The sequence below is a fragment of the Falco biarmicus genome, chromosome 11, assembly GCF_023638135.1.
Source record: "Falco biarmicus isolate bFalBia1 chromosome 11, bFalBia1.pri, whole genome shotgun sequence".
Taxonomy (NCBI): Eukaryota; Metazoa; Chordata; class Aves; order Falconiformes; family Falconidae; genus Falco; species Falco biarmicus.
The window spans coordinates 16156946-16172871 of NC_079298.1; the positions used below are offsets into that span (position 1 = coordinate 16156946).

Genomic DNA, 15926 nt, shown 5'->3' on the forward strand with positions numbered 1-15926 from the left:
TTCACCCTAACTCAGTGATGCACATTCGTTGATCTGTTTGCAGTCTTTAGCACTGTTATCAACACCTCTTTCCTCTTTGGTTTTGGCAGCTTTAGGTTTGTTCCTTCTGCTATACGACCAATCACTCCTTTGAATATTAAGTAACCTAGGGCTTTGACAGTGTGGTGGAAAACAAACCTTGCCTAGTAGGCATCTCGGAAAACCTCCCTAGTAAACTTTCAGTATGTTATCTGTGACTTGGTCTTTACTTCAATTGCGTTGCAATAAGAACTCTTTGAATCAAAAGTCATTTCAGTTCCCTTTGGTCATTAAAGGGGTTTTTAATATAAGCGTGTGTGAATGTGCATAAATAGTCTACATTATTCCTATAAACATTCCTATACAAATAATGTTATTACAGTATTACATATTATTTTTATAAGAATAATATCTAATACTTCATATAATTTGTTATATGCATACATGTATGTATCTGCATTTATATATAAATAAAATATATTTAAGTAGATAAACTATTTTTAATATATAATACACAAGATATATTTATATATCTATATAACCTGTACCTATACTCAAGTATGTGTTCTACCTTTTGGTCTTTTTGAATGTCATGTTAACAGCTGTTCAATAAATATTTAAGAACTTATCTCACAAGATTGGAAATACTACAGTAAATTCATAATTTGGGAATTTTTTTTCAAGATTAGGTCTAAATTCTCTTCCTGGACCTATGGCTTACATTTAAAAATCATTACTCTCAAATATAATCTGCAGACGGAGAAGTATTCCCTCAGTTCACTGTCTGTTTGTATGCAATACTGCTTAAAGACACTTCAAATATGAAAACGGTATTGTTTCAGATCAAACCTCCTCAACTTCAGATTCTGCTTTGATCTGTAAAGTTCCTTTTCAGAAGAGAAATGGAAACAAGATGATGTATTTCATTTTGCACGTTTTACAAGGTCTGTTAAAACATTAAAAATGGGCAAGTGAGTTTCAAATAAAGCCCTGTAAAGCCCTGACAACCTTAAAAAAAATCCAGTGTGACTTAATGCTGATTACACACAAATACTTTAGAACTGGTAGAATAGATTAGTAAAGCTTTAGGCTTTGGTTTTTGTTTTTTTTTGAAAGCAGCTTGCAGCTTCCTGAATGCATTATTCCAAGTAATTCAAAGCAATGAATGAAGTGCTGACTTCACCTCATGCTACCCAACTTGTATTTATTAGCTACTTTTCAGATCTGGAACTATATAAATCCAAACCTGCAGTCCTGAACAAATCCAATCCCAGAAGTTCTGCTCATGCCAGATTCTGTTTCTTGATGGAGTCTGCATCTCTCTTCTCATAATAACCATCAGAAAGACCAAAAGCATGTTGGAAGTCATGTCCACATGGATGTGGTCCCTATTCCTATCCATATGGAGAGCACCCCCAGCAGACGTCTACTTAATGTTATAGATTCTCTACATGTTATTACATGGGCAAAACTGAATGGCCTTTTTTTCACCTTTTCTTAACAAAATTCTCATACACCACCTTCCATGCTTAGCAACCGTGCTAACTCACTGTACTGCCATAACCTTGGTAGCTTAGTATACCTAGCTGCGGGAAGACACTTGTAAAGTTTTAGATTAAAGCCTAAAACTGCAAAATTAATTTCAAAACCATGATTCACCCTTCATCTTTCCCAAGTCCTAGCAAGCCCAGGGTAGCCCCTCCCTCCCTCCCTCCCTCCCTCCCTGTCCTTCCTCTATTTCACCACTTCCTACGCTATCTGAAAAGACTGCTTATATTCCTCTACTGATATATCTCATTATCACATTTGTTTTTCACAAGCTTCTGCATTGCATTGACCTCATCCAAAAGTCACTTCTTTGCATTTTCAGTAATAAAAAAAAATAAGTATCTACCTTTGTGGTTTCTCTTATGATCCATTTTATACTCCTGTTCTGAAGCCTGAGCGTATCTCCACATCCCTGGTGATATGTGATAGTTTGTAGTGGGAAAATATCTAGAACTCTCATATAAACAGCTCTACTGCATCAAATGATGGGTCCGTTTAGCCCAGTATCTTGTTTCCACCACTGACCGAAAGAAGACAACTCCAGAAGAATAAAATTTCAACAAGAATATATAGCTTCCCTAAATCCTTTCAAGCTCTGGGGCTTCCTGAGCCAAAAGTTTATATATTAGAAAGACACAGAAAGCCTCTGGAAAGGATCTGTATCAGTAATTTCAGCTTTCCTCATGCTGCAGAACTCTAAAAAATTATTGAGATGGGAATACTTAGACAGCAATCACATGTCCCATGGCAACAAAACTATTTCTGTCACCTTGCAGGGACCCTTCAGAAGTATTCCATGGTCTCACGGCAGCCTTACAAAAATCCCAAGCTGAAAACCATGGACATACATACACAGGATACAAGAAGCACATTTGTTTCACTATGAGGTTAAGAATGAACTAAAAGTGAACTGCAACATAACTCAAGCTTTCACCCTAACTGTTTACGATCACATTCATACAATAAGCTTCTCATGTATTTGGGAGAGAACTTTGCAGTCTGTTGCTAGCTCTCCCCATTGTTTCCACTGAAAGGTTTGTTTCAGCCCACCTATTTCAATGCATCATGTTACATCATTCAACTAAGTGAACTGTTTAATGTTCAAAGGGGAAAAAAAAGCACAAAAGCTTGTAACACTTATCTTGAACCTATGTATTATTCAGCAGAATTCCATGGCATTAGACTTGTGTGGTGACTACCATGGAAGACCTATTGCACACACAGAAAGATCCCATGAGACACTAAGATAATTCAACTGATCTTGCAAATGATCTTAGGCTCATGCAGGGAGCCTAATATTTCCTAAAGAAACATAACGGATTTAAAATTCTCTCAAAGTTTTTTTGAATTAAATTCAATGCTTTGATCTGTCTAGTAACAGTAGTTAACACTTCAATAGATGTTGAAATAAACAACTACATATCTTCATCCCATTGATGTCCCTAAATACATCAGCCATTCTGTCAGATAATTTTTCAGAGTTTACTAAAGGAATGCTGGTAGAAGATTTTAAGAATAAAGGAAGTATTCTGAAGACAGCAATCACCTGAAGCAGTAATCATATCTCCATTACCAGCTGTTATTATTTTGCCTGTGCAACTCTGAGTAGCAGCATATCAAACTAGCAAGGTCTAAGTTCAGGCTTCTTACTTGCACTCATAGTTATTTTACTAGTGATGCACTGAACTACTGCATTTAACATTCATTTTTACTTTATGGCAACAAAAGTGAGAATGAGACAGGGGTGCAATTTTGTATCTGAACATTACTTACAATGGGAAAGAGCTCTAGAACTTTAGTAATTACTTGTTATATGGATATTCTTCGCACTTTAGAAAAAACCCACCTTTACTCTGACCACAAGTGACCACTGAAGCCTTAGACACATGCATTAAGGTTTTTAAGATGTATGTCATCCTATCAGTTTTTTAAAGAACTGTGTTATTCTTCAAAAACTTTACTGGACTCTTTCACAATTTATTACAGAAATTACTTCAGCATAACAATGTATGTGAATAATATTGCTACCAAACTTGAGAATAGATTTCTTGGGTCAAGAAACAGGGAGGCTAACCTTAATTGCACACCCTACGTTCCTTTATATTCTGTTAATCAGTAGGTGGTTTTGATTTTCATCTCCCATCCCTCCCTATTTCTACCTTTTTTAATCTATCAATTCTATACACAAGTGTATCCCATTTTCTTGAAAAAAAATGACAACAACTAGCGCTAACTCTGGTAAAAAACTTCTGTTTATAGTAAACCCTGGTATTTTCCCCATAAATGACAAAAGCTCGTTCAGTAAGCTTATGAAAGACACCTGGTCTCTCTCTTCAGGCACGAAGAGCTATCTGCTCAAGCAAGACACAATTTTTTTAAGTCACTTCCATTAGATTTTTTTTTTCTGTCATGATGTATTGTTTCCAAAGAGAGAGAACATAAAAAAAATGTTTGAGTTGAGGGTATAGCCTCTCACAGGTTAAACATTTTTCATTTTATATTGCTTTTCAGTGTGCAGACCATCCATTCATTCCTTCCACCACGTTAAAAACTAACTCGGAAACCCAGCAGCTGACCTTTATGTTCCTAAGAGGATTTCCCCGACTCAGGCTTTGCCTGGACGCAGGAGAAGCCTGCGGTGATTTTCCACCAGGTGCTACACCGGCCTTTTTTGCTCCATCCCCCGTACACGGCGATAAAACATATACACGCTTCAGGGAACGAACAGAGTAACTTAGAACCAAATTATTTTTAGGAATCGCGTCACATCTGCACCACCATCGCTGCGCGGCTTCAGCTGCGGCCGGTATTTGCGGGGGCCGCCCCGCGGCCGGTCCCGGCGGGCAGCAGCGCCCGCCCCGCACGGCGCCCCGCGGGCTGGGAGCGGCCGGCCCGGGCCCCGCCGCCCCGCTCGGTTGCCCTGCCCAGCCCGGCCCGGCCCAGCCCGGCCCGGAAGACAGGCCGCGCACGGCCCCCGCCCCCCGCCCAGCCCCGCGGGAGCGCGGCGCCCCGGCCCCCGGTACGGCTCCGCCGGCGGCGGCCATGCCCGTGCCAACACGCCCAGCGGGCCGAGCCGCACGGTTCGGGGAGACCGGCCGCGGCCACCGCCCACTGTCCCTCACAGGCACCGCACCCGACCCACCTTCCCCGCCGTCGGCGGAACCCCCCCCGTCACCGAAACGGCCGAGAAGATGCACCGTGCGCCGAGCCCGGAGCTAAGGCGGGCCGCGGCCAGCCCCGCGGCTTACACGGATGGCGAATGGCAGCCTCCGGGGACAGCGGCCCTGGTGGGCGGGCGGCGCTCCGCGGCCCAGGACGGAGCGGTGCAGGAGGCTGCCGCAGCGGAGCAGGCGCGCCCAGGCCGCGGCCGCAGCTCCACCGGCGCCTCCTCACGCAGACAGACGCCCACCGGCCGCAGCTGGGGCAGCACCGGTCGCGGGACGCGCCCCGCACAAAGATGGCCGCGCCGAGCCTCTCCGCGGCTCACGTGAGCGCCGCCCTGCACAAAGATGACGGCGCCAGGCTCTCTCCCTCCCTGCCCCGCCGCCCGCAGGAGAAGGCTGCCCTGCGTAAAGATGGCCGACGCGGACTCCTAACGGAGCGGGTCACTCTCACGTGACGACAGGGGCTGTCTCCTGCCGACCTCGGCCGCTTCTCGCTGGCCCGGAAGAAGCTGTGCTGCCGGTCTCCTAGCAGCGCCGGAGCGGGGAGGGAGCCGCCCGCGAGGGGCCGGGGCTGCTGCCCGGTGCTCGGCAGGTAACCCGGGGTGGCAGCCATGGGGCTGCCGGGCGGCAGGGCCCGGCCCGGGCCCAGGGAGAGGCGCGCTGCCTTTGCCTGGGGGGCTGCGGGGTGCGAGGGGCCAGCACCTCGGCTCTGTCCGTCGCCCACCCGAGGCGCCGCAGGTTTCGGGCTCTCCCGGCGGTGGTGCCGGGGCTGCCTTGCCTGGGGAGGGCTCGGCAGTGCCGGGCGGAGGTGGCCGCAGCCCGGGGCCGGGGTCGCTGCCCCTCTGAGGCCGGGCGGGCCCCGCTCCGTGTCCGGCGGCGGGGGGAGCCGGCCCGCCGGGCCCGCCCTTTGCCTTCCCCTCGCCCCGTGCCGTGCTGGCGGCCTGGATGTCACACCTCAGGGGCTTCGCCTCGTGTTTGGCACCGGGGAGTAAGGGAGCCCGTGCCTCCTCGTGGGGGGGATGACGTCAGGGTGTGGTGTTTATTATGCAGGGTGTCTGCAAAAGAACTGAAGCTCTGAACGAGATAAACTTTTCCAGGCTGCTCTCAAAGCTTTTAACTCTTAGCTGGCACCTACGTTATTCCTACAGTAGTGGTCTTAGAAACAGGGCTGTCGCAGTGTGTGGCTGAGGGGGTATGGTGGGTGGGATGCCAGCTAGTAAGAGCAAACTGAGTGCTCTGTAGATCCTGGTTGTTCATATCCACGACTCTGCACAGAGCAGGTGGGAGGAATGGGGCCTAAACTGAGCCAGCAAGGTTGCTGTCTTCTCCTTAAATGCAAGTCTTGTCTCTAGTCAGCACTGTCAATTGAACAAGTCATGTACCTGTTGTGTAAGGGATTCAGGCTTGCAGAAGAATGTCCTGGACTTCGGTGGCATAATTTAGTATGTATCCTTCATTTGACAGAGTATTCCAGAGACCATCTGTGACTGCTTTCAAGGTAGTTCCATTTAATGAGGTTATGGGAGTGAAGGAGCCATGTCAGAAGAAACTGTTACTGAAGCGCGATTTTCTCTGAAGACAGTAGCTTTACGGGTGTTTCATCTTCCCCTTTCATGGTATTATTCTCTTAACCAGGTAATGTATACATTATCTAAATATTGTCACTTCCATTATGTGTTTAGAAGTTTAATTGCAGCATTGTACTTGGTTTTCTGACCTTAATAGGGATTAACTCTGTACCAAATACCTTCATTTTTAGTTTGTTTAGAACATTGAACTTAAGTAAGTGGGGTTTTTGTCTTTTTCTGCTAATAAACACTTAGTGCATCATCATACATCGGACTGAAGAGATTGCTTTATCTGCAATGTCTGTATGTCTTAATTTTGCAACAGCATATTGATTCTTATTAAATCAAACATTAAAATCCTCAAGTTGTCTTTTTTTTTTTTTTGGCAGAATGTTATTAGGTATTTAAAATCTAAACATAGCTGTCATTGAATTTTGAGTGTGGTCTGAAATACTTTCTAGATTGCTAGTACCACTCACTGAATTTATCTGAATGATAATTCATTAATGTAAATTAAAAATCCTTGTTCTACTTTTCGAGTCACTTCTGTTTGATTAAATAAGTGGCACGTGACTAAAACAAGGCAGTGATTCTTTAAAAGCAGACTTTTTAAAACCCATTCAGGTCTTTTACTGATTTTGTTTGGTTTACTTAAGGAAAGATCATCTTCAAAAAAAACCTTAAGGCTCTGTTAATCACAGTATTTCTTTTTACAGATTTATTTTCTTTCATTGATATTAGCAACGTGGTTAACAGCCACTTCAATCTGAGCAAAGAGTGCATTATGGTCTTAATTTTCAGTTTGACAAAAGCTGAAAGTATGGTCAAGCTGATACTCCTTGTCTGCAGGGAATCACACAATTTGTCCCTAGAGCATCTTCACTTCAAAGGCAGGGAGGAGGAGCTGTAATTGTGTTGTAGAGATTCAGAGAGGAGAGATGTCAGTTGCCAGTAACTATGTTTGTGATAAATGATAGAGTGAAACAAGTCAGAATTACTTGAGAAAATGTTAAGACGTCAGTTGTATCCCTCAGAGAATATATTTCTTGAGGTGTGAGCCATGTGCTGATGCCACAATACACAGGAGAAGAAAAAAAAGTTTCTAGTTTGCTGTACAAAATATGGTCCAATAGATTACTTTTTTTCCCGTTCTGTGTATGCTCAATCATTGACAAGGATAACTAAAAAAGAAAAAAATGTTTATCATTAGGATTGCCAATAAGTGTCTTTACAAAATATATGTTAGCGAATCCTAATAAAGCTCTGCTTTTAAACCCGATGTCTTTGATATGACTGTATTTTATTCTTATTGAATTAGGTGCTTGTAAGCAAAAGCTATGTAATTTGTCACATTTGCATTTAAATGCTTTTCAGAGTTTTATTGCATATAAAAGAATGAGGTTTTCTGAGTCTTACCTACATCTGTTTATTTTCACATTTTTTCTGTATTTGGAATAATTTAAAATTTTCACTGCAAGATCACTTTTTTTTATGTTGTAGCATGTTCATATTTTTTTTTAAATACCATGTGCAACTCCATTATGTGCAGCTATTAACTTTCCTCTACTTAGAGGTTTTCATTTCACTGTTAATTTAGTTATGATCCTGTTTGTAGGCACAGACATACAAAAAAGATAATCCACTTACAGTTCTTGGAAACTTTAGTTCTAGCATTTAATTCTGTAAGCTTCAAGGTTTTAATCTCAGTTATTTGATTATTAACTCTTCTCTGTGAAACACAGTAGCCTTATGTAAGTATGTGTTTGTGCTAGGTTTCAGGGATTTCCTTTTCCTCGCAGAGTGCAGTGCTAGGTTTTCAGCCTTGGTCAAGATACAGTACCACTAAGGACAGGGTTCTCAAGTCAAAGGTGTTTGACTTGCTGATTGCAAACTCAGTAGTGCAGAGAAAGCTTTCAACGCTTCTTTAAATTAAATAAAACTCTGATGGTATTAACAAATTGCACAGCAACCAGGGACTGCCAGACTGCGGTGGTACTCTGTGTGGCCAGCTCTTTCTCGTGTGAGGAAACATGTTACAGAAACACCATGTTAGCTCCAAGGACTGCAGATCTGGTTGTCTCCCAGCAGTCTTTCTCAAGCAGCATAGATTTCACAAAGATTTTGTGAATATGGACTCTAGCTTCCAGTTAAGTGGCTCTTTTCTTCTTTGTGTATCTTGTCACTTGGAATTTCATAAACTTTGTTAATGGTTTTTAATTCCAGTTGCTGGTATATGTGGTTCTTATTTGCTAATTTAAATGTCTGTAAACTTATGACTGATCTATGTCCAAAATAAAAGGTAACAATTAAAAAAGAATGGTTTATTTAGAGAAATATCTTATAATACATGTTCTTCCCAAACTGAAATACCATGTAAATGTTAGCTTTAGGATCCTCCAGTCTTTAACAGTGCAAGAAATAGTCTTGTTGTGAAGGGTGAGTTTCTCTTCAGTGGAGGATTAATTGAAGCCCTGTCTTGTCCTGGCATTAGAAGGAAATAAACAAAAAAAGAGGTTTTAAAGTAATTTACTTAGATTCCTACCATTCATGTAGTTCTGGGCGCTGCAGTATGTCTCTCTGCAGCCACCCACTCTGTCGCACCAACCCTTTGTAAACTCTGTCACCTATTGGTCCTTGCAAATTTTGAGAAGCAGTTAGTCTGTCCTTACTCAGAGTTGGTTGTTTCTCAGGCTACGTGAGAGCAGCTTCTCTTATCACCCTCAGGCAAGCTATAGCCTAGATTGAACACGCCAAAAGGAGGGTAGGAGGAAAGGTGGGAGTTAAGAAGCATATATTTCCAGTGATGTCACACACTTTTATTTTCAGATAAAGCTTTCCCCTGGGTTAAAGAAGCTTTTCACGGTAACAGCAGTGAGTGCAATATCCGTTATTTTTCTGGCCCATCACTTTAAAAGAAGACGTGGAAAGAAGAACAAGAAAGTGCCACTATGGGAACCAAGTCATTTGGTATTAGAGTGTACCAAAGCAGCTGCATCAGAAAAAGGTACATGAAGGAGCCCCTAAGGTTGTTTTTTTTCTGTGTTTTCTTGGAGAAGAAGAAAAGGGGTTTGAGGGGATGGGTGTGCATAACTGCTCAGTAGTAAAACAATTTTCCTTTAATACTGATTAGTTTCAAATTGTTTAAGTAGAAATTGTGCAAATTAGGAATAAAATTAGTGTCTTCTAAATAAGCTGGTCTTGTTTTCAAAGGTAACATATCAATTAAGTAAAATATTAATGGTGATGTTTGCCATTCTTGTCGACATACCTCAATATTAAGGAAAGCAGATGTGATTTTTTTATAGGATGGGAAAATAATTATGCTGAAATGCATGGTTATTGTTACAGATATTGACTGTTGTAATTTGTAGTTTCCCATGTAGAACTGTAAATATAAGAGTAATTGTTGTTTGCTTTTAAACTGGATTTTAGTGAAAAAAGTAAATGCAATTCTTGATAGATCTTGCTAATGAAAGGTACAATGTTTTGAGATGGCAGCAGCTTTAAAGTCAGTGTATTTCTTAGGTTCTAGTTGTTCCAGTAGCCGGCAAAACTTGACTCTTTCTCTGAGCTCTGCTAAGGAAAAAGGATCTCAGTCTTGTATCTATGCAAATGGAGGACTTTTCAGTAAATACTCTGGTTCAGTTCAAAGCCTGGCCTCGGTAAGTAGAACTGGTTTAAGACTTCTGAATGTCTGTTAACTTGCACTGAACATATACCTAATGGTTTCACTGAGCTGAAACAACTTTCCTAAACAAGCGCAAGAAGGCTAGAGATGCTGACAAGGCCATTGTACTTACTACATAGTGAAAACAATTTGTAGACTGATAGCTTGGATGTAATGTACTTTGGCAGGAATGTAGATTTAAGGATACTCTGTATAACAGCCCTTCAAAACTTGGGTGTGTGGGTTTTTTTTTTAAGGTTCAGAGTGCCACCTCTTGTCACAGTTGTGCTTGTGCCAATTCTAATTCCTGGGATAAAGCAGATGAAGACGATATTAAGCTTGTCAATATTCCAGTGACCACACCTGAAAATTTGTATTTGATGGGTAAGTCGTCATAAGAATATTCAGCATCTACCAACAATGAATGTGAACAATTTCTTGATTTTACTGCAAAGTGACGCTTACACAGTATTATTGTGGTGTTCTTTCACAGTGCCCTGTTGGCATATGTCTCAGAACATTTCCATAGGACAGTGAAATCTTACTTGATCTAGAGTTAGTTTTTCAAAATGAGCTTTTTCTTAATTTCTATATATGTAGTAGTAATCCATAAAATTATTTTATAAATTAAATAGGAAAGAATACATTGAGCACTGTTGCTTTAATAATATTGTGAACTTTCTTATCTCATTACAAAGGCAGGTATCTTTTATATTTTTTTAATTTTTTTTAAGACTGGGAATTGCTGTTTTAAAAACTTACATCTCTGCTATTAGTGCGCTCTCAAGCTTATTAGCTACATAGTTTTCTGCAACTCTGAAATGTGAATACATATGGAAGCTGCGTATTTGATGAAGTGGAGGTATTCGTGTTCTCCCCTAGGTATGGAACTTTTCGAAGAAGCGCTGCGTCGATGGGAGCAGGCACTAACTTTCCGTAACAGGCAAGTTGAAGACGAAGCAAGTTGTGGCTCCATTAAGCTGGGAGCAGGAGACGCAATTGCAGAAGAAAGTGTAGAAGTGAGTATATGCAATCTGTACTCTACTGTTGCTGCCCTGACAATGCATTGCATTTTGTTACCTGAATCTTTTCAACTTCTAATTTGATTACCAAATCTGAGAATGAATTCTAATTTCCAATTTAGTGGTATTGCATTTAAAGGACACCTAACTTTTTGTTCCTTTTGATTTTTATTTTTTTTGGTTGGTTATTTGGAGGAGGATGGGAAGAGGAAATTGGCGTTACTTATTTTTTGGCAATTGCTGTTGCATCAGTGTTTGCTTCTGTGTGATGTTATCAAGCTACCAAGCATACTGGTTCTCTGCACAAAATACCTTGGGTCATCTCTTTCTTTTACAACTATGTGAGAGGATATCTGCTTAGCAAAGATAAACATTTGAGCAAGATGATAAATTTCTGAATATTCACAAATAATGTGCTTGAACTTTATTTGTATTCCTTCGTTTTTATGAACTAAAAGCTAAAAATATTTTTAAATAAACATACACCTGTGTAGCTTTCATTATTTCTAGTGTAGTAAACATACATACAATTTTAAAGCATTTAAAAATTAGATTTCATTTTTATTACACTAAATATATGTACGTTTAGAAAAGTGTGTGTATTCTGGATGTTGAAGTAGTCATCTGACAGTGTACTTGTACAGTTTGTAGGAAATTAATGTGGCACAATTTGTTCTTTGAAAGCTTAATATTCTTAGATTTTATAAAGGAATCTTACAGAATTTAAACAAATAGAAAATCTTCTAATGTCTGTCTTCTTGCAGGATATCATTAGTGCTGAATTCATTCATAAGCTTGAATCTCTTCTTCAAAGAGCTTATCGTCTTCAGGAGGAGTTTGAAGCTACCCTTGGGGCCTCTGATCCTGGTTCTCTAGCTAATGATATTGGTGAGTACTCCTGTTCTACATTTTTATTGCTTGTAATAATGCCTCGGGGATGGGTGGGGATGGTGAAATATCCACTAAGCAGAATTATATTTATCAGTAAATAAGCAGAAAAAAGTTCATGTTCTTTACATTATTGGGTAATGCTTGATATAACCCTTATATTTTAGATAAGCATGGACTGAGAGGAAATGTTCTTCTTTGTGGCTTGTCAGTATACTTGAGAATTTTCATAATATTTCTTAAGTCTCTAAAGTTTATGTTGCTTTGGTTATTTAGATATTTATGCCGTAAGAATATAGACACTTTATACCATGGGTATATTAGAGAGTTTCAAAAGTCTTTTGAACTGTCAAACTGTGTATGCATGTACTTTTTCTTTGGTTTGTTATGATTTTTTACAAAAAAAAACAAAACAAAATCAGAAAGATTTAGTCTGAAACAGATACCCGTTACCAAAGCTCTTATCTGGGGTGATTGAAATTTATCACAGTTATGAGTGACTAAACCCAGGATGTTAAAATGGCATATATGAGTAGTTGCTGCCAGGCATGCTGATTAAGTACAGGTAGTTTGATTATTTTTATTTAAAGAATTGGTTTAAGATGTTCTTAAACTATTACACTCTTTCATAATTCAAGATCAAGCTTCTGATCTCAACTGTCAGGCTCTAAAGGCAGAACATGTTCTGGGATTCGTTTTAGTCAGTAATCTTGTTTGTTAGGCTTCAGCTTGACTGGCACGAGGTGGCAGTACTCTCATCTCTTAGCCTTCATATTCTCCTGGAACTACTAAATACAGCTCTGAGTAAGGTGGGAATTATATTTAGGTCAGAGTTGGCTTTCTGACATATCTCATACACCTGTTAATGTAATTCTTAAAGCAGAAAAGCGTTTGATGGTTCATTTTGATGTCTGAAGCCATAAGCCCTAAATAAAATTGTTGCATTGTATATAAATTATTGAATTAGGGTTTTTATAATTTCTGTCTTTAGGCAAAATTAATAAAATGGTGTTCAAAGAACTCAATGTAATGTTTATTGTGTTTAGTTATTTTTTTGCTTGGTTACCCTGGACGTATTTTAAATTGGTATTTTGTTTTTCTTAGATGTGATAACCAGATTCTTGTTTACCAAGAATGTTCTGGGAATTTAATTTCTTTCAGATGTTTTTTGTAGGAGTCATCTGTGATCTCTTGAGTAGATGTCTGTTACTTTATTATGAATTTTATTTGTGCTGGCCCAGATGAGTGAGGAAAACAAGTAGTGAAATGGTTTAGTGAGTAGTGTTTTCACTGTTCAGGATATGGAGCTTTTTCATCATTACCTTGAATTTGTGGCTTGAACAGCAAGTAATATATTAAAGAATGCTTCACTTTTGCAGAATGTTTTAGAACAAAAACAGGAGAGCATCATCTGGTACCAAGCACTGTGGTGCTTGGAAGATTTAATACAGAGGATGTTTTCGTTCAATATTTGATATAAAACCATTTCACCACTCAAAATCTCTCGGATAATTTACTTTCCTGTAGGATATGACACTGAGTGTAGTGTATGAAAGTTTGAAGTAGGATGTTGTTGAGAGCTTTTTGGTAACTTTCCTGGGAGAGACAGAAAAGTATGTTTGAGATAATTCTAGAGGGTGTCTTACAGATTCACACACACCATCTTTTTTTTTTTTTCCTTTGTTTTTGTATTTGGTAATCTAGTGAAATAAAATGAAAGCTGCTGTCAACAGACTTTCCTTTACTACCCCAAAATGTACGTGTAATGCTTACTTTGTTTCATTTCTGCTCAAAGCTTTGCATTACTCTTTTAGGAAGTATGCTATTATAAACATTGATCACTTTTTCCCTGTTTTTGTGTGTGCATGTGTACACACATGAGCATGTATTACAAGTGTCAAAGGAATAAGCAAGTCCGAGAAAATTATGAAATCCTGATGGCCAAAAGAAATATCGTACAGCATTCTTTAGACTGCTAAGAACAAGAATAATATCCTACTGCAAAATGCAAATGACAGTTCTGAACAAAAACAGAAGTAAAGGTACCTCTGCTCTGCAGGAATGTGTATTTGTGGCGAAAAAAGCAGCATCTGTTAAATCAGAATCAGTAGTCCTGGATGATTTATACCCAAAACTTCTTAAAGAAGCTGGATAAAGAAAGCACCCTAATCCATCATTTACTATTCACTAATCTTGGAAAGTAGAAAATGTTCCAAACGATTGGGAAATTGCCAATTTACTTCTAAATCTTAAAAAACAACCAACTAACCCCAAAACTCCGACACCCAGAGTTCTAATTTGTATTTGTTACCACAGACAACATAATAAAAGCTGTAATTAGTGCCAGTTCGTAACTATAGCATAGATGATAATTAGCTCACTGACGTGAACATTTGTTTAGACTTCTGTCCAGTATTGAGGGAAAAGTTTGCTTTCTAGGGAAGATGTTTGGTCAAACGCTGTAATTTAGCAGCTATGTAGTTGATGATAAAATAATTTGTAGAGCTGTTTAAATACTTACAATCTAACAAATTACATTTGCATCCAGGCAAGTATGGATCCTACATATAGACCAGAGGCTTTAGAAGAAAAATAAGAAAGAAACACTCTTGGAATGCATTAAGAAAATTTTGCATCATAGTCAGTGTAAGCTCTCAGCACAGTGCTGTAGGAAAAAAAATTGCTATTCTTCAGCTATGTGAAAAAGACAGTGTCAGCATAGAAGCAGAGGTGAGATCTTGATTTTGTATGGTTTTACAATACTTTGTCCAGTTCTGTTGTTCATATTTCAGAAGATAGGGAAATACTAGACAGCACAAAACATGCCATAAAAATGATCCATGTTTTGGAAAAATAAGCTAACGTGTGGTTTAAGTTGTGTATGCCCAGCTTCTTATTGAAGAAAATACTGAGAGGTGGCTTTACTTGTTCTGAATAGCTACTTACACATAGAAAAGGTATGTGGTGCTGGGGGATTTGTAGACCTTGTTGTCAAAGTCGTAAGATCCAGTTTCTGGTTCAAGTGAACCAAGTTTCTGAAGTTGCCTCTGAAGTGTGTTGAGGGTATTTCAGTGTTTTGGACAAAGATTATATATATATATATGTGTGTATATATATATATAAAAGAATGTTATTTTGAAGGATGCTTTTATTCCTCTTTGAGAGAAAGAGATGGATTTGGGGGTAAATGGTCATGGCAGTCTTTCTGTCATTTAAGTGTTTCCCCTTGCTACTGCTGTTTTTTTCCTTCTTTCATGGGCCTTGGAGCAAACAAGAAAAAGCCTTTGTGTCTTTAGTAGGTTCATAACACTGGGAGCTTATTGTTAGAATGCTTATAACCAGCTCTTATCCTTCAGGGTTTCAACTGTTGACCCACAACAGTAATCAGAAAATGTTTTGCTGATACATGTGATGGTTAGCTACAGTTTGTGGATTTTTCTTCCCTTTTCTCCATCTGAAGCACTTGTGATTAGCCACAGCTGGAGACAGGGCTCTGGCAGTTAAGACAAGTGCTATCAAGTGTTATCAAAAGGATTGGTTCATAAATGTCTGACTAGCACTTCTTATTCAGAAACCCTGGGTTATAATCCGCTCCAAATTTGGTCAGGAAGGAAACTTACAAAGGTAAAATTTTCCATCAGTTTTTGGTTTTCAGCTTTCTCTGTAAAAACTTCTGTCAAACGTCTGGGGCTACTGTGAAACCACTCTCTCCCCTACTTGTCTGCTAGTCACAGATGTTGCACCTTCCCCATAGCTTTAAATGTTGTTCTTCCCAGATCATCATTTCCCTCTACCTAATCAAATTAAGAAATTACTGCTGCCATTGATACCACAGCCTTGATTTTTCATTTTGTGATCTCACTTACTAGTTGAAGTTGGTTGGCAGGATAAATAATTTGCAAACCAGGTTTGAGAAACAGCCTTCTGGAGGAGACTGTGGTAACATAGCGCGTTGGAGAGTCAGCAGTGAGTGATCTGGGACCCTGCTGGAATGCAATAGCTTGTTGCTCCAAGTGTCTTTCATGACACTTTCATGAGGTGGCCTGAGGTG

The 15926-nt window shown here is 39.8% G+C and overlaps 2 protein-coding genes across 5 annotated transcripts in view; one reads left to right on the forward strand and one right to left on the reverse strand.

Moving 5' to 3' along the window:
- USP33 (ubiquitin specific peptidase 33) overlaps positions 1-4926 on the reverse strand; it is a 42244-nt gene extending 37318 nt beyond the window's left edge. Inside the window, exon 1 of one of the 3 annotated variants that reach the window (XR_008824638.1) lies at positions 4709-4926. The gene's annotated coding sequence lies outside the window, so the exon portion shown is untranslated. The remainder of the gene's footprint in view (positions 1-4708) is intronic. The other 2 variants (XM_056355892.1, XM_056355893.1) reach the window with 2 other exon arrangements.
- Positions 4927-5146: 220 nt separating this feature from the next.
- MIGA1 (mitoguardin 1) overlaps positions 5147-15926 on the forward strand; it is a 40828-nt gene continuing 30048 nt past the window's right edge. The window contains exons 1-7 of one of the 2 annotated variants that reach the window (XM_056355900.1): positions 5147-5322; positions 6195-6365; positions 9125-9302; positions 9824-9960; positions 10223-10349; positions 10848-10984; positions 11752-11875. In XM_056355900.1, coding sequence (XP_056211875.1) covers positions 6267-6365; positions 9125-9302; positions 9824-9960; positions 10223-10349; positions 10848-10984; positions 11752-11875 — 802 coding nt within the window. In that variant the 5' untranslated portion in view covers positions 5147-5322; positions 6195-6266. The remainder of the gene's footprint in view (positions 5323-6194; positions 6366-9124; positions 9303-9823; positions 9961-10222; positions 10350-10847; positions 10985-11751; positions 11876-15926) is intronic. The other variant, XM_056355899.1, reaches the window with a different exon arrangement.